The sequence below is a fragment of the Dromiciops gliroides genome, chromosome 3, assembly GCF_019393635.1.
Source record: "Dromiciops gliroides isolate mDroGli1 chromosome 3, mDroGli1.pri, whole genome shotgun sequence".
Taxonomy (NCBI): domain Eukaryota; kingdom Metazoa; phylum Chordata; class Mammalia; order Microbiotheria; family Microbiotheriidae; genus Dromiciops; species Dromiciops gliroides.
The window spans coordinates 666,552,524-666,574,153 of NC_057863.1; the positions used below are offsets into that span (position 1 = coordinate 666,552,524).

Genomic DNA, 21,630 nt, shown 5'->3' on the forward strand with positions numbered 1-21,630 from the left:
CTTACCCTCCTGAAGCCAGAAAACAATCTGATATAGGTTATACATTACAATCATGTTAAACATATTAGCTATATTGTGAGAGAAGAATGAGAACAAAGGGGGAAAAACACAAGAAAGTAGAAACTACAGAGTGAAAATAGTGAGCTTTGATCTGCATTGAGAATCCACAGTTCTTTTCTCGGGATGTGGAGAACATTTTCCATCGTGAGTCCTTTGGAATTGTCTTGGATCATTGCACTGCAGAGAAGAGCCAAGTCTATCAAAGTTGATCATCACACACTGTTGCTGTTACTGTGTACAATGTTCTCCTGGTTCTGCTCACTTCACTCAGCCTCAGTCCACTTCAGTCTTTCCAGGTTTCTCTGAAATCTGCCCGCTCATCGTTTCTTACAGCACAATCATATTCCATCACATTCATATATCACAACTTGTCCAGCCCTTCCCCAATAGATGGGCATCCCCTCGATTTCCAATTTGCTAGAGGGATTGTTCTAAAGTTCTGGTAGGTCTGATGACATCATCAGCCTCCCCCACCTCAGCTCTGCACCCCCCCCCCAAATGGTTCTCTTCCCTTTAGGACCTAATCTTAACTCAGCTCTCCCTAATCTGGCCCACTGCTGCCTGGTCATCTTCTTCCTCTCTCCACGTCTTTTCTGACCCAGGCTACTTGCAGTTCTTCATGAGCCTGGAATGCTCCCCCTCCTCAGATGCACCCCTGCTTTCCCAGACCTCCTTCAAGACTCAGCTCAAGGGCCACTTTTCTGCAGGAGGCCCTTCCCAGCCCCCAGGAGCTTCAGCATCTTCCCATTGACAATGACCTTCGACCTGCTCTGTAAGTGTGTGCCCAGTTACTTAAATGAGTGAAAAGGCACCGACTATGTGAAGAGTGCTGTTCTAAGTGGCGGCAATACAAATAAGAAAGTCGGACCGCCTCTGCTTCCCAAGAGGCCACCATCTACTGGGAGAGACAGCCCCTAGGTGAGGTTTCTACAAGTCAGATGCATGGTCCTTGGGCTGCAGCTGCATGCCTCTGCCTTAATGTCAGTCAGTGAACAGTCAGACATGAGCTTCAAAAGGCCAAGGTCTCCCACTGCATCCTGGTGTATGTCTCACCACTGGATCCAGGCGGCTCTGGAGGAGACAGTGAGGTTGGTGACCCTGCCTAGTCTTTCGTCACTGAAACCCACTTCAGTGCAAGTCATGTCATCTGCTGTGGTCCTCTTTGAAAATGAAGGGCAAGGGGGCAGCTAGGTGGTACAGTGGATAGAGCACCAGCCTTGGAGTCAGGAGGACCTGAGTTCAAATCCGGCCTCAGACACTTAACACTTACTAGCTGTGTGACCCTGGGCAAGTCACTTAACCCCAATGGCCTCACACACAAAAAAGAAAGAAAAAAAAGAAAGAGAATGAAGGGCAAACAGCCAAACAGTTGTAGCCAGACTGTGCTGAGTACCGGGAACACACAAATTCCCTGCCCTCAGGGAGCTTACAACCAAACGGGGAGACGGCAGGCAGACCTGGACCCTGTACAACAAGCTACAGACCTCGTGAATGGGTGGTAGTTCAGGGGGCAGAGCGTGAGAAAAGGCTTCCTGGAGGTGCCGTTTCCATGGGAACGCTCCCTCCCCTTTTGAGGGCAGAGCCAAGGACTTTCTAGGCTTCAGCAGCTGGGAACGCAGCCCCTGCAGGAGCGCCCAGTCCCTCGGATGCATGTCCTAAGGGGCTGCTGCCCAGGAAGATGGTGAGAGCCCTGCACAGAAGCACGCTCATTCCCCAGGCTCCTGGGCTATTGCCGTCAGAGTCTGCAGGGAGGGGCAGCTATATGACGCAGTGGATAAAGCACCGGCCCTGGATTCAGGAGGACCTGAGTTCAAATCCAGCCTCAGACACTTGACACTTACTAGCTGTGTGACCCTGGGCATGTCATTTAACCCCAATCGCCCCCCCCCCCAAAAAAGTGGCTTCAGAATCTGCAGGGAGACGGTGACCAAGGTGGCGGTGGTTTGGCTTCCTTGGCACGTGCTGCCTCCTCTCTTGCCTGTTATCTCCCCCATTCTGTGAACTCCTTGAGAGCAGGGGTTGTTTTTTGCTTTTCTTTGTATTTCCAGCACTGGGCACAATGCACTACACTTGTTGGCTGGTTGGTTAGTTTGTCCTTTGTTCTTGAAGAGAACGAGAATGACACTTGTAGGCACTTAAATGATCAGACAGATAGGGGGCACAGTGGATACAGTGCTGGCCCTGGAGTCAGAAAGACCTGAGTTCAAATCTGGCCTGATGCTTCCTAGCTGTATGACCCTAGGCAAGTCACTTAACCCCTGCCTAATGCACTGGAGAAGGAATGGCAAACCCGTCTAGGTTCTTTGCCAAGAAAATCCCACATGGGGTCATGAAGAGTCAGACAGGAGTGAACAATGACAACAACAATCAATGCTTGTTCATTGCTAAGAAGCCTCACTCCTGAGCTCTCAATGCAAGAAGGAGAGAGAGACATTGTGATATGGTGAGAGGTACACGATTTCCTAAGTTATGGGGTCTAGTCCTGAGCTCATCTCTGGCCTCGCCCAAGGGCCTTATATGTTATGCCCCAACTTGTGTCTCCCACTTGGGTATTCAGTGTCCTTGGAAGCTTCTATACCCTTTTTCTTGGGATGGGATACATGCCATCCTTGCACAAAGAAGGGTTATACTGGGGTACTGAAAAATGAAACCCATTATGGGGCCCCAAACATCTCCCCCTTTTCAAATAATAGCATTTTGATGTCCCTCCATTTAGGATGAAATTTGTTTCAGTGCCTCCTAACATCACAGGTGTCTTCTTACCACTGTTATCACACTAGTTCTTTCCCAACCGAAGAAACAGCTTCTTCCTCTCTCTTAAAATCTAGCTGTGTCTCCAACTTAGCCAATGTAATAAAAATGATGGTGTGACCTGAAGTAATTTGAAGATTTAATGTTATACCAAACTGCAAATGAGTTGCCTGATAGAATTAGATTGAGAGAGAGACAGAGACAGAGAGTTCTTAACCTGGCATCTATGAATTTGTTTTTTAAAACATTTTTCTAATTATGTTTCAGTAAAACTGGGTTCCTTTGAAACCCTGTGTATTTTATTTTATGTATTTGAAAACATTATTCTGAGAATGGGTCCATGGATTTCACCAGATTGTCAAAGGGGTCCATGACACAAAAAATAGTTAAGAATCCCTGGCCCAGAATCTCAGGTAAAATAATAAAAAACAGCTGAAATAAAAGTGTCACAGTTTAAAAAACAATGCTACAAAACAATAATAATAAAACTATATGATACTGGTTAATAGAAAAAATGATGAATGGAGCAGACTAGGTAAGCAAGAATCAGAAACAATGGAGTATGGCCGTCCATTGTTCGAGAAGCCCAAGAATACAATCTATTGAGGAGAACTCTGGCAAGAACTATTGTGAAAACTGAAATGTAGTTTGGCAGAAAATTAGTTTTATATTAGCACCTTACACCACATAAATAAGCTCCAAATGGATACTTGACCAAAATATAAAAGGTCAAAAATTTGTTTAAATGGAAAGAGGCACCTCTCATGATCATATTTCGAGTGAGAAGTGTATGGAAAAAGTAAAATAGACCTTTCAGTTACATAAATATTTTTAAAAACCTTTTCAAGGGTAAAGCAAATTCAACTAGAATAAAGAGAAAACTAGAGTGGAAAAAATCTTTGCATTGTGGTAAAAAGTTTTAACAGTCGGTTAGATAATGGAGAGACGCCAGTTTTTTTTTTTAGGACCACCCTTTTGGGGAGGAGACCAACAGCATGAGCTACGCACACCAGTCCGCCTGCGACGCACGCCAGATTGCCTGCTGAGCACTCGACTTCCGGGTGCGAGCTTAAAAGGCAAGGAGAGAATGGAAATGGGGCCTTTTTCCTGCTCCGCTGGTCTCCTGGCTGCGCTGCACAGACAGACGCTGACTGGAGTTTGACTCGGCCCAGCTCTCAGTTAACAGCACGTGCTTGACTCGGTCTCTCTCCCCAAAGGTGGCTTTGGGTTTTGGTGAGTTTTATACGGAATATAGACTTAGACTTAAGACGATTTGTATTGTGTTTCTACTTTCCTATCCTTCTAATCAACATCACCTTTGACTACCATACAATAAAAGCTCTATCTAGAAAACCAGAAGCTTCTTCCATTTACTAGTCTGGGAGATAAATTAAGGGAAAGGTTAAGTAGGGGAGATTTGTGATCTAATATCCAATTTTAATCTCACAGCATTAAATATTTCTTATAAAAGTCCACTATATTGAGGCAAATAAATGACTGGGCAAATAAGAGTTCAATGGGGAGAGGTAAAGGGAAATGGCTTATGTCAAAACAAAAGACAACAATAGATCCTTTTAAAAAGGGGGGAAAATCTTGTGGAGAAAGGTGGTGAATGACCATGAGCAGAGCTCATGAAGTTGCAGTGGAAACAGACACAGTGGATGTGAAAAACTAAAAACCTTGGCCAAAGATCCAACTGAACAAAGTCATCCCAAGCACATTTAAGGGGAACGTTGAAAAGGGCGGGGGGGAATAAAAATGGAAAAGATCTGGAAAGATTGTCATTAACTCTCACCATCAAGGAAAGCAGAGCCACAACATTTTGGTTTTCCCCTTACAGTCTAGGAAGTTCTGACAGAGGAGATGGCAATGATCTTTTGAGGGAAAGAAAGATAGGAAATGTTGCTGGGCCAAACCATGTATACTTGAAGGTCTAGGATGAAAGCAGCACATTTTTTTTTTTTGGTCATTCAATAAGCATTTATTAAGTTCTTACCTTTTTTGGCAGGCACAACACTAGGTGCTCATTATATAAAAACCGAAACAGAGGAGTCCCTGCTTTCAAGGAGTTTGCAGTATATTGCTGGGGAACTACAAACAGAAAGTTAAATACAAAATACGTTCAAAAATTTTTCTGAGGAGAATGCATTGGCAGCTTGGTAGATGAGAAGTGGCTTCCTCTATGGTAAGTGACTCTTTTTAAAACCTTTTAAAAAAAAGTTTTAAATTCCAAATTCTTTCCCTCCTTTTCTCCTTTCCCCCTCCCTGAGATGGTAAGTGATCTGATATAGGTTATACATGTGCAATCATGTTTAAAAATATTTCCACACTGGTTGTTTTGTGCAAGAAAACTAGAAAGAAAAAAGGAAGGAAGGAAGGAAGGAAGGAAGGAAGGAAGGAAGGAAGGAAGGAAGGAAGGAAGGAAGGAAGGAAGGAAGGAAGAAAAGAAAGAAAGAAAGAAAGAAAGAAAGGCAGGAAGGAAGGAAGAAGGGAAGAAAAGGAAGGAAGGAAGGAAAGAAAGAAAAGTTGTATGCTTTGGTTTATATTTAGATGTCAGCAGTTCTTTTTCTGGAGGTGGATGGCATTTTTCATCATGAAGCTTTTAGGATTGTCTTGGATCATTATTTTGCTGAGACTAGCTAAGTCATTCACAGTCATTGATACAATATTGCCATTACTGTGTACAATATTCTCTTGGTTTTGCTCACTTTACTCTGTGTCAGTTCATGTAAACTTTCTCATGTTTTTCTGAAATCATCCAAGGCAGCACAATTTTGAAGGCAAATGAGTGGAAGAGAGAGATTGTGTTTGAATCTGCAAACATATCCATCACACCTAACTTCTCCCTTATCCATGTTTGTCAATAAATCCACCCTTATTCAAACCCAGTCTTGTGTTTCTCTGTCTTTCTCAAATAAATTTCTCCTATGGAAGTTAAAAAAAAATGGGGATCAAATTGTTTCAATCCCAGCTACCACATTCTCATGGGTTAAGGAATTGGGACTTCCTAAGAGGAGGAAGACAGAACCTCTAAGAGGAAACTTTCAATTGGTGAATCTTCTGGCATTTATTAGGGGCCCCAAGATAGGTTCTGTGCCTGGGGAATCACACATACACAAGGCAAGTCTGCCGACTGCTTCACATCTTTCATGTATTCTCTTATTACTTCCTACCTGTTATCAGAGGACCTCATTGGAGTTTCCTTCTTCCATTCCCACACCCGATTCATGGTGTTTCTTTGTATGTAGTCTCTAGAACTGGGGGACTGAGTTACAAGTTACACTCATTCAATATCATTTCATGAATAAAAAGCCCCTGTGCTGGTGATGGCCCCCTCCCTCTCATTCCCCCTGCCCCTCCCCCACTCCCCTAGGCACCTCTCTTCTGAAATGTCCTCTTTCTGGCAAGGGCCTCAGCACCTTCTGGTCACACCCAGGTTTGCAACCTTCAAATCATCCTCGACTCCTCATTCTCACAGCCCATATCCAACCCCTGCCAAACCAAGTTGATCGTCCCAGCCTTAGCACACATTCTTCCCCTTTGTGGGCTCTCCAATCCAGCCAAATCTTCCTTCTTACCTTTTCTCACCAGTGACGTTTCGGCACCACTATCTGTACCTCTGCTTCTACTTAGAACCCCTAGTTTCTTTGAAAACGCAGCTCAAATGCATCAGCTGCATAAGACCTCTCCTGATCATCTGACTGCAAAATTACCTTTAACTGATTTTGGGTGTGTGTTTCCTCAGTAGAATGAAGTCTTCAAATTAAATTATTTCCAATTGGTAAAAGTCCATCTACTCTCCCATCCCTACCTCCACCCCCAAAGAGAAAAAGAAGAAAACAAAACCCCTATTACAATTATGTAGAGTTGGGGCTAGGTGGCGCAGTGGATAAAGCACTGGCCTTGGATTCAGGAGAACTTGAGTTCAAATCCAGCCTCAGACATTTCACACTTAACTAACTGTGTGACCCTGGGCAAGTCACTTAACCCTCATTGCCCTAAAAAAAAAAAAAAAAAGGAAAAAATCTTCATTAGGTATTCATCCTGATTAAATAAGGCAAACTCAAGAAGAAAACGTTAAATGGGAGTTTAATAACACAAGTTGGTGGACTACCATGGATTCAATCTGTGACCACCATTTTATCCAGGCTAGAAATCTGAAACAATGTTTTAAAGTGCAGTCACCTAGAGTGACTCAGCACAAATTTCTTAAATCTAAAAAATTCTTTATTTATTTTTCATTTCATTTAGAATTTTATTTTCCCAAATTACATGTAAAAACAAATTTTAACATTGATTTTTCAAACTTTGTCAGCACACAACCTCTCATCCCAACCTCAACCCCGATCACAGGACCTTGCTTTTATTTATTTATTTTTTATTTTTAAATTTTTTTTAGTGAGGCAATGAGGGTTAAGTGACTTGCCCAGGGTCACACAGTGAGTAAGTGTTAAGTGTCTGAGGCCGGATTTGAACTCAGGTCCTCCTGAATCCAAGGCCAGTGCTTTATCCACTGCACCACCTAGCTGCCCCAGGACCTTGCTTTTTAAAGAATAAACCCTTTTGTTGTTGTTGTTGCTCAGTCATGTCAGACTCTTTATGACCCCAATTGGCATTTTCTTGGCAAAGATACTAGAACAGTTTGCCATTTTTGCTCCATCTCATAATTTTTTTTTGTTTTGTTTTTGTTTTTGTTTTTAGGCAATGGGGGTTAAGTGACTTGCCCATGGTCACACAGCTAGTAAGTGTCAAGTGTCTGAGGCCGGATTTGAACTCAGGTACTCCTGAATCCAGGGCCGGTGCTTTAACCACTGCGCCATCTAGCTGCCCCGCGCTCCATCTCATTTTACAGATGAGAAACTGAGGTAAACAGGGTTAAGTGACTTGCCCAAGGTCATATGGCTAGTAAGTATCTGAGGCCAGATTTGAACTCATGCAGATGAATCTTCCTAACTCCGGACCCAGGTTCTATCCAGTTTGCCTAAGTATCTGCAGGTTTGCACTTGACTGAAGCCACACCCCTTTACCCTAAAACATAAACCCCTTTACTGTTCCAACTTGCCTAGCCAAACCAGAACACATTTACAGAAATAATGACTTTCCACTTCCCTAGCCCAGCTTAGATAATAGTGTGAGGTTCATTAGCCTTATTCCCCTCCCCACCTCTGATTGTCTTTGGCACTCTGATTTCAAGAAATAGTCATCACTTTACCTCCCATCCCTCCCTCGCTCCAAGATCATTCCTTCCTTTCTGTTACTACAACAACCTTTAGAGAACATGGGACTTCTATGAAGTCCCATTCTTGCATTATACTAGGAGTCCTTTTTCATTTACTCGTGACCACTATATTCAGGGTTTTCTTTGTGAGAATGTATTCTACTTCACTGGACACATTTCTTGAAGTTTTGAGGTGAAAGGAAGTTAGGCTCAGACATCAGCACTCCCTTCTGCCCTGCATCCCTTAGATTTGAAGAAACACCTCCAGCACGCATTCACTATTGCTTGATCTCTGGCTTTCCACATGTACTACATACACAGGGATTCTGTTAGAAGGAACTTGGTGATGTTGACCAGGACCTTTCCCTCAGTAATGAAGCCTTTCCAATATTCAATAGACTTAAACTTGTTCCACCAGGTGGGATTCTCTAACACAGGATGAGCCCTCAGCCTGAAGGCTTTCCCACCTTCATGGAATTCATGGAATTTCTCTCCAGTGTGAATTCTCTGGAGTAAGAGGTGTGAGTTGACAAGGATTTTCTACAGTCTTCATAAAAAATACAATACAATGTAAATGTTCATTTGTGGCTTTCTAAGTTTTTAAGTTTGATGTCACTGGTGTAGGCAGAAAAAAAATATCAACACTATACTCTGAATTTTAGGCACAAGTCTGCCAGAACCAATTTTATTAAACAGTATTCTAAAATCCAAGTACTTCTGTCTTAGAGAGAAAAAATGTCCAAACTGATATAGCCCCCAGGACATGTCTCTACCCCAAGACAATTTTGAGGTAACATTTATAGGAATTTTGAACAAGAAAAGGGTCACAATATTAAAACAAGGGTTTTTTTTTGGGGGGGTCAACATTCTAGAGTAGTCACTTAATCTTCAACTAAACTACTAGATTTCTTCCTTGACAACCCCCCTAAAGAACTGAAAGGGCCTCCTGCCTATGGTCCATATCCTAATCCTTAAATGAAAAATAAGTCATTTCCCTTCAATGAGTCATAGCACCAGTCATTTCAGGGGTAGGGAAGGCAAGGGTGGCAACCAGACAAGGATATCTCAGTTCTAAATTTGGTTCTTATCCTTAATCCCTATTCCCAAGACTTTAGCCACTTTTGGGGGGGGGTAATGGGGGTTAAGTGACTTTCCCAGGGTCACACAGCTAGTAAGTGTCAAGTGTCTGAGGCCGGATTTGAACTCAGGTCCTCCTCAATCCAGGGCCGGTGCTCTATCCACTATATCACCTAGCTGCCCCTTTAGCCACTTTTCTAAAGGGAAAAGTCTTGAAAGGGTTTTAGATGGAAAGAAATATTATTTCTTAATATTTTCAGTTAAACTAAAAAGGATGCTTCCATAATAGTTTATGCACCATGAATTAATTCGTATCCTTTAAGGACCAAGCCCCAACTGAAGTCTTTCTCTCATTCCTCCATTATGATTTTATTGATGTGTAATAAGGGCTGAAGTCTGGATGAAGGCTGTCCCACACTCATTCATAAGGTTTCTCTCCAGTATGAATTACGTGATGTCGAGTAAGGTCTGATCTCTGGATGAAAGCCTTTCCACACTGCTTACATTTGTAAGGCTTCTCTCCAGTATGAATTCTCTGATGATGAGTAAGGGAGGATCTCTGGATGAAGGCCTTCCCACACTGCTTACATCTGTAAGGCTTCTCTCCAGTATGAATTCTCTGATGATGGGTAAGTGCTGCTCTCTGGATGAAGGCTTTGCCACATTCCTTACATTCATAAGGTATCTCTCCAGTGTGGATTTTTTGATGTTCAGTAAAAACTGCATTCCAGCGAAACGCTTTCCCACAGTCCTTACATTTGTAAGGTTTTTCTCCAGTATGAATTATCTGATGATGTATGAGGGCTGAGCTCTGCCTAAAGGCTTTCCCACATTCTTTACATTCATAAGGTTTCTCACCAGTGTGAATCCTCTCATGTTGGATAAGGCCAGAATGCCCACTGAAGACTGCCCCACAATCCTTACATTTGTAAGGTTTCTCACCCGTATGAATTCTATGATGTTGAATAAGGGATGATCTCTGACTAAAGGCCTTCCCACATTCTTTACATTCATAAGGTTTCTCACCAGTATGAATTCTATGATGCTGAATAAGGGATGAGCTCTGGCTAAAGGCCTTCCCACATTCCTTACATTCATAAGGTTTCTCAACAGAGTGAGTTCTCTGATGTTGAATGAGGTATGAGCGCCAACTGAAGGCTGCCCCACATTCCTTACACTCATATGGTTTCTTTCCACTATGTATTCTTTCATGTTTAATAATGTCTGAGCTCTGGCTAAAAGCCTTTCCACATTCCTTACATTCATAAGGTTTCTCTCTGGTGTGAATTAGCTGATGTCGAATAAGATGTGAATTCTGCCTGAAGGCCTTGCCACATTCCTTACATTTATAAGGTTTCTCTCCAGTATGAATTCTGAAGTGTTGAGTAAGGGAGGAGCTCTGGCTGAAGGCTTTCCCACATACCTTACATTCGTAAGGCTTCTCACCTGTGTGAGTTCTCTGATGTTCCAAGAGGTTTGAGTGCCAACTGAAAGCTGCCCCACAGTCTTTACACTCAAATGGTTTCTTTCCACTATGAATTCCTTCATATTTAACAATGTCTGAGTTCTGGCTGAAGGCCACTCCAAACTCCTTATATTTATAGGGTTTCTCAAAAGCATGAATTTTCTGTTGTTCAGTAAAAATAGCACTCCATGTAAAGGCCTTTCCACATTGCCTACACTTATAACAAATTCCTCCATCATGATTTCTTCCATGATATATGATATCTGAGCTCTGACTGAAGGCCTTTCCACATTCCTGGCACTCATAGGGTTTCTCTCTAGTGTGAATTAGCTGATGTCGAATAAGATGTGAGTTCTGTCTGAAGGCCTTGCCACATTCCTTACATTTGTAAGGTTTCTCTCCAGTATGAATTCTGAAGTGTTGAGTAAGGGAGGAGTTCTGGCTGAAGGCTTTCCCACATACCTTACACTCATAAGGTTTCTCACTAGTGAGAATTCTCTGATGTTCCATGAGGTTTGAGTGCCAAATAAAGGCTGTCCCACAATCACTATACTCAGATGATTTCTTTGCACTATGAATTCCTTCATATTTAGTAATGTCTAGATTCTTGCTGAAGACCTCCTTAAACTCCTTATATTCATAGGGTTTATCACAAATTTTAATTTTCTGGTGTTCAGTAAGAACTGAGCTCCACATAAAAGCCGTTCCACATTGCCTGTGTTTATAATGTTTCTCTCCGCCATGAGTTCTTTCATGATTAATAATGTCCGAATAGTTGGTGAAAGCCTTCCCACATTCTTCACATTTATAAGGTTTCTGTTCCCCACAGATTCTCTGACTTTGACTAAGAAATGAGTTCTTGCTGAAATTCTGTCCACCTCCCAAATCACAGGGTTGATTTCTCTGATATTGATTAAAGAATGGATAGTAATGAGAAAGATTCCCACATTGATTATAATCCCATGACCCTTTGTGTGTGGATATGTTCTGATGAAAGCTTTTACCAAAGTCAGCACATGCCTGGTCTCTCTGCTCAGTGAGATTTTTCTTACAGGAGACAGTTAACTCACATAAACCTCTTTCCTGGGAAAGGATTTTCCTTGGAGTGTTTCCCATTTGCTTCCATAATGTGATGTCTTGGACAGGACCCTCCCAAAATTCTTTCCTTGAAGTCTCTCCTACAAGGTTTCCCGTTTGCTTCCATAATGTGATGTCTTGGACAGGACCCTCCCAAAATTCTTTCCTTGAAGTCTCTCCTACAAGGTTTCCCATTTGCTTCCATAATGTGATGTCTTGGACAGGACCCTCCCAAAATTCTTTCTTTGGAGTCTCCCAGGCAAAGTTTCCCATTTGTTTCCATAATGAGCTGTCTGGAACAGGCCACTCCCCAAATTCTTTTCTCGGAGTCTCCCTTGTCAGGTTTCCTATTTGCTTCCATAATGTGATCTCCTGAATAGGACCTTCCCAAAATTCAGGGACCTGGGTAACAATATCCCTTCTGGGGCTTTCCACTGATGTTTCTGTCATTCCTTGTTCTTCTTGTTTACGAAGTGACTCCTCCTGCTTCTCTGTTCTAGTATCCCAGGCTGAAAGACATTGAGAATTAAAATAGTTAGTGTTTAAGTTGTGGGTGGCCTCAGAAGGCTAGTCCAACCCTTATTAGAATTAGGGCTCTTATTGGCCCCCAGAAAGTCGGCAGCCTAGGGAGGTAATTCAAGCATAGGCTCCACTAACAGGGAGGACACAGTCCTAGTGTATGCGACCGTGGCCAGATTTGAACTCAGGCTTTCCTGCCCCAGGTCTAGTACCCCCTTCCACCAGACCAGCTGGCTGCCTGGCATCAAACTCTATGCGACCGTGGCCAGGCTACGCTGGAAGTCTCAGGTTCAGCTGAAGAAATCACATTTTAGGAAGGGCACTGATGACCAAAGGAAGGACACCAGGAAGGTGAAGGGCTGTGTTCCTACCAGATGAGGGTGGGTTGTACTGCCAGGACTTAGCACAGGATTGGGCTCATCTTAAGCATTAAATAAATGCTTCTCTTTCCTTCCCTCATGCTTGAGAGATCTCCGGAGAGTTAGTCTGAAGAAAAGAGGACATGGAGGCTATCTCGGAGAATCAGAAGCGTTGCCATGTGGAAGAAGGATCAGACTTTGTCTTCTTGGCCACCAAAGCAGAATGTGGATGTGCCAAAGAGACCAGTTCTGCTTCTGACCATCCCAGCCCTCCAGAATGGGAATGGGCTCCCTGAGGAAGGAAACAGGGGGTGCCCCTCACTGGGGGTCTCCAAGCACTTGTTGGGCCATGAGCTGAGCTCAGAAGGACTCAAGGTTTCTAGGAGGCCCCTGGGAGCAGGGGGTGCATCCCAGGCATGGCAGTGTGACCCTGGGGAGGAGCAGCCAGAAGGCCAGTGTGGCTGGACCACAGGGGCCGTGAGGAGGAGGGGCGGGTAAGAATTGAGGAAAGGCAGGCTGCAGCCAGGTTGTGGGAGGCAGAGTGCATGGCATCCCAAAGACCCCCGGGAGCCACAGCAGCCTGCTGAGCAGGGGTGTGACCTGGCCAGACCTGGCTTTAGAAATGCTGATTGGGCAGCAGTGTGAAGGACCTCTGAGGGGCAGAACAACATTGAGAGACCATAAAGTCTTCTCATTTTACCAGTAAGAAAACTGAGGATGGGCAGGTAGGTGTTCTGCTCAAGGGCACACACCCAGTTAACTCTGGGAGCTTCAGGCTCTGGATTTCCCTGCCCTGGGACACTGGGGAGGTGGTTGGTAAAGCAGCAGCAGCACATGCCCCTGGGGACCTGCCACACCCCACCTGCACCAGCCCCCCCTTCAGAGAAGGCCATACCTGAGGGCCCAGCTGGGCTGCGGCATCCCCTGGCTCCTAGGCGCCGGGCAGAAGGGTCTCCTTCCCAGGGACAGGGGCTCCTTGGGGCCTCTCCCCGCAGATCCGGGGCTGATGGCTCTTCCCCTTGTTCCAGCCAAGAGATCAGGTCTGGTTTGTCCTCTATCAGGCCTGCCATGGGAGAGGAAAGGAGATGGCTCTGAATGTGGGGCTGGATAAGGGGGCTCAGCTTTGACTGCCAGAGGACGTTGAAGGACAAGAGGCGGGTTTTACCTGCTGTCACTGCGGGTCCTTTCAGTCGTGTCAGACTCTCTATGACCCCACTTGGCAAAGATGCTGGAGGGCTCGGCCATCCCCTTCTCCAGCTCATTTGACAGAGGAGGAAACTGAGGCCAACATGCTGAAGGGGCTTGCCCAGGCCCACAGAGCTGGCAAGGGTCTGTCTCATTTGAACTCAGGGAAATGGGGTTGCTGACGCCAGGCTTGACCCTCAGTGCGCTCTGGCACCCCCTAGAGCCCGTTTTACCTCTTTGTAGCAACTTGCTCACAAGCATATTAAGCATTCCCCTGGAGTTCTCTCCCAGGCCCAGCATCTTACCAGGTCATTTCAGCCCTGGAGCTCGCTTCTCATCCCTCTGACTGGGGAGTAAAGAGCTCCTTCCAGAATCTCCAACTAACGGCAGGGGGGTGGCGGGTCCATGCGTGTGTGTGTGCGCGCGTGTGCACACACACACACACAGCAGTGGAGGCACTAGCAGCTGAAGGAATCAAGACTTCACATCAGCAGGAGCGGTGGAGCTGAGCTTGGAAGCTAAGAGGGCTTCTAAGAGGCGAAACTGGGGAGGGAGTCCTTGGAGATGGAGATGGAGATGGATGGGTGCGAGCAGACATTTATCAGGGAAATTCAGTAAGGCTATTTCGCCCAATCAACATTTTCTATTCTAGTTACACTGATGCTGCTCACACTGTATATTTTTATAGGCTCACAATGGCCTGATTTAATAGCAAACATTTACACCGTTCTTTCAGTTTTACAAAGTACTTTGTATCTATGAACTCATTTTTCCCTCAAAACATTCCTGTGAGAAAGATGCCAGTGGTGGGTCCATTCTGCAGATCAGGAAGTTGAGGCAAAGGGTAAGGGACTTGTCCAGGCTGGATTTGAACTCAGTTCTTCCTGAATCCAGGGCCAGTGCTTTATCCACTGCCACTTAGCTGACCCACCTGGCTTGTATTTTGTGATTGTCCCTACCCCTTGTTTATTCTTTTCTTTTTTGACTACACATTGACCAAAGGCAGAGAGCCTCGGGCTACCTCCTCCCAGCTGCACTTTCCCCATTAAAACCTTGTTTTCCTGCACGGTGTGGAATGCCAGTCTGGACGGGTTCTTTGTCTCCCGTCTGTCTCTCTGTGCCTCCGTCTCCCGTCTCCCGTCTCCCGTCCATGAGACACCCACTGGGCAGCAGAAATGGGAGGCTGGAGGAGAGAGGTTAGGGCTGGACCACCATCTGCATAGAGACGATTGTGGAAATCAAGGGAGCCCGGGAGATCACTAAGGGATACGGGTCCAGCGTGGAGCCTTGGGGGACCTCTATGGCCAAGAGGCAAGACTTGGCTCAAGACCCAACCAAGGAAAAGAGATTGGGGGGGGGGGAGGCAGAGACGGAGAAGGGGGGAGAGGGAGAGGGATGCAGGGAGAGAGGGGGAGAGAGGGATGGAGAGAGAGGGATGGAGGGATAGAAGGGGGAGAGGGAGGGAAGGAGAGAGAGGGATGGAGGGAGAGCAAGGGATTGTAGGAAGAAAGGGGGGAGAGAGGGAGGGAGGGGGATAGAGAGGGATGGAGGGATAGAAGGGGGAGAGGCCTCTCCTCTGGGTGCAGTTGCCCACCTCCAGGAAACAAAATACCTGCTTTAAAGGGAGAAGGGCATCTGAGGTGGGGAGGCTGGAGAGAATAGTTGAGGCTTTCCTGGAAGATGATACTTGTTATCACGGATAACACTAACTAGCACTTAGGGAACAGCTACAAAGTTTGCAAAGCATTTTAGAATATTATCTCATTTTATCCTCACACTCACCCTGGGAAGTAGGCCACAGTAAATCCTACCTCCTTTTCACAGATGGGGAGAGGTAAACAGAGGTTTAAGGACTGGCCCAAGGTCACACAGCTAGGAGGTGTCTGACTCTGGATTTGAGCTCAGTCTTTCTGACTCCAGGCCCAGTCCTCTGAAGAAGAAGAAGCTGCTGGTCCTCCAGAGAACGTCAGAGCAGACCCCCAGAATCCACCAGGCAAGAGATCATCCAGTCAGGACCAGGGGAGGGAGAGAAGAGGAGGAGGGGTTAGTGATTCCCTGTCAGGGGCACTGAGGCAGCATCTGTCTGTACAGGGAGGCGCCAAGGCCCCCCCAAGACTCCAAAGTAGAGGACAGCTCCCCACGGCTGGCGATCCCCATGGGCACAGACACCAGAGGGAGGCCGGGGGCACAGCCCTGAAGACCCCAGGGACACGGCTTGTATTTTCCTCACTGTTCCCATGGAAAACAAGGGAGAAAAAGAAAAAAACATTTGGGAAGTCGCCCTCTGGCTAAGAAGGGGCCTCTGGGGCCCCGCGTACAAGAACAGGGTCGCAGAGACTCCCTAATGAAGCCTAGGGAGCCTGGCTCTGTCTAGCTAGGAGCTGAGCAGGTCTGATCAAATGGATTTTCAACTAATACCAATGAAGGAAAGAGAAGGTTGGGCAGGTAGAGAAGTTCATAGGAGACAACCCTCCAAGAAAGGGGCAGAAATCAAACCCAAGGCCTGAAGCGTCTGCCCCTTCCCCGCCCCCCCCCAGGCGTGGCAGGAGGAGAGGCTGGCCCTGCAGAGGTCTCCCTGATGCAAGAGGAACAGGAGAGAAAAGGGGAAATGGGGTCCGTCTTGTCCATTTAGAAAGTGGCAGGACATGGAGGAGGGAAACAAGAGCACTGGGAGAAAGAAGCAGTTCTGTCCCTGTAAACTAGAGACCCCCGGGACAGAAGGAAGAGGTGGATGAAGAGGCTGGAGTCAGTGAGAGAGAGAGAAGAGATGGATGTAGGAGGTGAAAAGGGGTCATAGAAAAACCTAAGGTCCGAGCTCTAAGAGGGAGTCAGACTCCAGTGAATGGATAACTTATGCTAGGTTTTCATACCCACAGTAATCAGTACCCACAACGGGAACATAAAGGAGCGGTCATATAACAATGCAAAAAGCAACAGGCTGTAGAAATTCAGACTAGAAATAAATGATAGGGGGCAGCTAGATGGCGCAGATAGAGCACTGGCCTTGGAGTCAGGAGGACCTGAGTTCAAATCCGGCCTCAGACACTTAACACTTACTAGCTGTGTGACCCTGGGCAAGTCACTTAACCCCAATTGCCTCACCAAAAAAACCAAAAAACCAAAAAAAAAAAAAAAAGAAAGAAAGAAAGAAATGATAAATGAAGTTTTGAAGGTAGTCATGGGAACCGGAAAGAGACATGCACAGAAAAGGCCAAATGTGTCCCCAGATTCACCTTATGACACTTAAACCCCCCAAACACACCTCCACTGGAAAAGGTACCTGCCTTGGGGGTTGGCGTAGGACCCCAGGAACTCCGAATTAGAACAGGTCCTCCCCTGTACCTTCCCAAGGTGGAGATTATTACAATGAGGCTGATAATCCATATGATAAATATAACTGTCTTTTCTTTCACTATTCGAGAAATACCTTTCCACTTTTCTGGTTCTCTCCCTGTGGTCACTCACAGTATTGCAATAAAACTTGGGAAACTGAGTCACTGAGTCTTGTAATTCTTTTGGGACAACACAATCAATTTGACCCTAATTCCATCCCATATCAAGATGAAGGCTTCTGTCTGACCCAGTGGGTTTTTCTCCCTCCCCTTCTCCCCTCATCACTACCCCACCTCTGTCTCCCCCCATCTCCTCCTGCTTCTGTCTCCCCCTCTGTCTGCCTCCCTTCCCCTCCCTTTTTCTCATCCTCTTTCCTTCCCAACCCCCTTCCTTCCCTCCCCCCTCCTCCCCTCTTCCCTTCCTCCCCTCCTCCCTCTCCCCGACCTTTCCACCCTCCTCCCTCCCTCCCTCCCTCCTTCCTTCCCCGTGTCTATCTCATTGATCCCCCTGCCTGGAACATTGTGTGCTTTGACATCTGCTTTTTATTTTCCCTGGTTTAGTTCAAAACTAACCTCAAAGACCCCCTTCTGCAGGAAGCATTTCCCAGCTGTCTCCCAGCTGCTCTGAACATCTGGGGACCTGAGGGGTCTGGCAGCTCCACAGGAACCCACCCAGTGAAGTGGCTGCCCAGGGCGCCAAGGAGATCTGGGGCCACACTAAGAGAGGGAGGGCATCCAGGAGTGCCCATGCTCTGCCCTCCTCACACCTCGCTGCAGGGCTGGGCTCAGTCTGGGGCCAGGCCTTAAGAAGGACATAGAAGAGAGGGGGCGTGCCCGGGCACTGGAGGGCAGCCAGGAGTCTAGGCCACAGCAGGAGGGTTGGAAGGGCCCTGGCCCAGAGGCCTTTGCAGGGAGCATGGGGACGGCTCAGGATGGGCCGCACTGGCCCGGAGCCCAGCCCAGAAGAGGCACCTCCGAGGAGCCCAGGGGAGGCAGCCTTACCCAGGGACATCAGGTTCCTGTAGTTCTCCAGCATCACCTCCTTGTACAGCTGCCACTGCGGGGGGCTCAGGCACCCCCATTCCTCCTCTGTGAAGTCCACAGCCACGTCCCTGAATGACACAGCTTCCTGCAACACCAAACACAGGCGGGCTGGCCTGGGGGCTCAAACACCCTCGGGGCCAGGGCTCTGCACCTCGGTTTCCTCACCCAGAAGAGGAGGGGGTTGAGCCAGCTGACCTGAGCACCCTTCTGGCTTCCCATCCATGCTCTCAGCCCAGACACGGGCCTGGGGCCCAGGGAGGGCCTGGGTGTGTATGTGTGTGTGTGGGGGACATCTGCTCTGCAGGCCTCCCTGCTAGGCCCAGCTCTGCTGGGACCCTGTTCTTGGAGGCTGGACCAGATGACCTCAGGGGACCCCTCCTCATTACTGAGGAAGAAGGGGGCCTCCCCTGGGGCTGATTCTCATGACTGACCACCAAGCCCAAGGAGCCCCTGAGGGCTGGGGAACAACAAACAGGGGTCTGGGAGCCTGGAGAAGCAGGGGACCCCCCCCCACTCACCTGGTCTAGGGCCCAGAGGCCCCCGGGGGACCAGCCATCCTCCTCTGGGCTTCCCTCCTGGGGAAGGAGACTCAGAGCCATGTGACCTGAGGGCTGAGAGAGGAAGCTCTGTCAAGGGAGGTGGAGGGGCCTTTGGGGCAGGCCCTGCCCGGGCCTGGGGAGAAGCGGCTTCCTGTGGGGCAGGTGGCCCCAGCCTGGCCCTAGGCCCTGCACCCACAGAGACACACACAACCACACGTCTCCTCAGGAGAGACATTGAGGCAGGAGACACACCCTGGGCACACACATGGGGGAGGAGAGAGATCCCGCTCAGTCCGATCCAGGGAACCCACTGTGGAACTCGGGCCAATGCAAATATAATTGCAGCAGCAGGAGGATGGAAGATATCAGAACACCAAGCTATGCATTGGCCATTTTTCCTTTTCCTTTTTTTTTTTTTTGGGGGGGGTGCTAATGAGAAGCTGACTAGCCCTGTAAGAAACTTGTTACTTGCAAAATTAAACTAATAAACCATGCCACAGAGCAAGGGGAGCGGGGCAGCAGAGGCTGCCGCCCCCCGCCCCCCGCCCCCAGAGATCTGGCCACAAGCTGGTATGGGGTGGGGGTCTGAGGGCTTCCAGGGTGGGGGGCAGGGGCATGCCAAATGATCTGGAACCAACCAAGGAAGGCCTGAGCAGGAGGGAAGAGCTGGGAAGATCAGAGGGGGAGGGCCTGGAAGCCCCCCACCCAGGCAGAAATGGCGGGGGCAGGGCGTAGTGCTAGGCTGAGGGACGTCCAGGGGGCAGGATCCAGAAGGGCAAAGGATGATGGGGAACCCGGAAGCATGAGAGCCCCAGGGGGCTCGGGGAATTGGGGGGGACAGAATGTTTGAGAGGAGGAAAGTTCCCAGGCTGGAGCTGGGACTAGAAGCCAGGAGGCTGTGAGGGAGAAGGGGGGGTCCGGAGAGGGCAGCACCGGCCAATGAGATGTTCCCCAAGGAAGGACCGGGGGTGACAGCAGGAGCTGGGAGCCAGAGAGCACAGAATAGGAGGGGGGGGGGCCCAGTGGGAGCCTGAGGAGAGGGGGATTCAGAGTGAGGCCCCTCGAGCCCCAAGTGTGGAGGACTCTCTCCATTTAGGGGGTCCCCCTGCTGCTGCTGCTGTTCCAAGAGGAGGGGGAAAGTTGGCTGGAGCAGGGAGGGTGGGTGAGGAGGGGCTCAGTAGGGGGTAAGGGGAGGCTTCCTCAATGGGTACTCTGTCTGCTGGGGCTGCAGAGACCCAGCACCAGGGGCCGAGGGCTAAAAAGGGGTGGCTCATGGTAGGCATTCACCAATGTGATGCTGAGAAGGGGTCCCGGGCTCCCCCAGACTGGCTGCCACACAGGCACACACATCACAGTGCACACACACATGTACACACAGTGTGCACACAAGCATGCATGAACACAAACAGGCATACAGCGCACACTTGTACACGGTGCACACAGGCACACACACAGAGGGTGCCAGATGCTGCCCCAAACACCCAGTGTCCTGGGCTGAGCACTGAAAGCAGGGAGGGATGCTCCGGACACGACAGCCCCAGGCCAGCTCGTCAGTGTCAGGGGGCGGGTCCTTTCGGACGTGGGAACTCTCAGGGGAGCTAAGTCCCTCTGCCAGGGTACTGGGGGCAGCTGGGGACCTCTGAGGGGTCGGGGTGGAGGAAGGTGTCAGAGGCAGAACCTGAACCCAGGTCCTCGGGTGACCTCGGAGGCGCCTGGGTCAGTCTGTCCGTCTGTCTGTCACACACTCCCCTACACTCCGTACGGACTCACAACCACGCGCGATCACGCGCAGCCCTATGCACACTCGCCACTCCGCGGCACACCCACCCACAATCACATTCACAACTCCACGATGTACAGACAAAACCACGGTCACGGTCACACCACCCACCCTCGTACACGCCACCAAGCCCACGCACACCAGTGCGGACACGCGCGCACACACGCGCACACGATGCGGCGCGATCATATCCACGCTTGTGTGCACACAAAGACGCACACGGACACACAGACAAGATGACAAACACCCCCCCTCCCTCCCCGCCCCCGGGCCCCGTGACGTCATACACCCCTCCCCTCCCCGCGGGCCCGTGACGTCACGCACCTTGGCTCCCTCTCGCTACTCTGGAAGCTCCCGCCGCGGCGGCTTCGCGCTCGCTCGCCCCGGTCGCTCTGCGCCTGCGCGCCCGGAGCTCGGCCCGCGGCCGGGTACAAAGGCAGATATACGCGCTGAGCCCTCTGGGAACCTCCGTCGGACAGCTCCGTGCGCAAGCGCAGGCGCAGACTATACGTCCAGGCCCAGGGGGAGCGAGCAGCTGAAGGGGGCGAGGCCTAGGACGCGCATGCGCCCCGCATCTCCTCCTGCAGTGTGTCATTCCCCTCTGACTGTATCCGTGGACACGAGTGTTACTGCAAGGGATGCGTGTGTCACTACCTCGGAACCTGTATGCTTGCGTGGGGCTGTGCGCGCTCGCCACTCGGGAGTCCGCCTCCCGGGGAGGAGGCCGGGGCCCCGCCCAGCCCGGCTCAGCGGGGAGCCTGGCGGCGCCCTCCATTGGTCTGTGCCTGGACTGGGAGACGCGCTATTGGCCTCCACGGGGAGGGGGCGTGGCCTCGAGGAGCCGGGCGGACCTGGGGGCTGCGGGAGAGCGGGAGAGGCCCAGGCCGGCTTGGGGCGCGGGCCCTGGCTGGCTGCCTGCACCTCCCGCGTGCCCCGGCCGGGTTGGAGGTCGGCCTCCCTGGATGCGGGGGGCTGGAGGGGTGTCCAGGGATGCTTCCCGTTTCTCAGAAACGACCCTTTGGCCCCTTTCCCGGTCCCGTCATTGACCACCATCCGTTCGGCCGCCCCCCGGACCTAGGGTCCCAGAAACGGCTGCTCCGCCCGTGCTGGGCCGCGCCTCCCCCTTCTTCGGGCGTTATTGTTAAGCACATTTTTAATTTTTAAAAAGGTGAACATAAAGCGAGCCTTTTGGTCCACACCTGTATCCACTGCATCCTCCGCGGG

The 21,630-nt window shown here is 49.1% G+C and overlaps 1 protein-coding gene across 1 annotated transcript; it reads right to left on the bottom strand.

Annotated features, from left to right (window-relative positions):
- Positions 1-8,681: 8,681 nt before the first annotated feature.
- Positions 8,682-21,181, bottom strand: LOC122748452 (zinc finger protein 160-like). The gene is made up of 7 exons (XM_043994084.1): positions 20,731-21,181; positions 18,606-18,698; positions 18,046-18,172; positions 14,764-14,894; positions 13,422-13,589; positions 11,747-12,157; positions 8,682-11,680 (listed from the first exon to the last, which is right to left on the bottom strand). The coding sequence occupies exons 1-7, from the start codon at positions 21,179-21,181 to the stop codon at positions 9,525-9,527; spliced, it is 3,537 nt and encodes a 1,178-aa protein (XP_043850019.1). The 3' UTR covers positions 8,682-9,524.
- Positions 21,182-21,630: the final 449 nt, after the last annotated feature.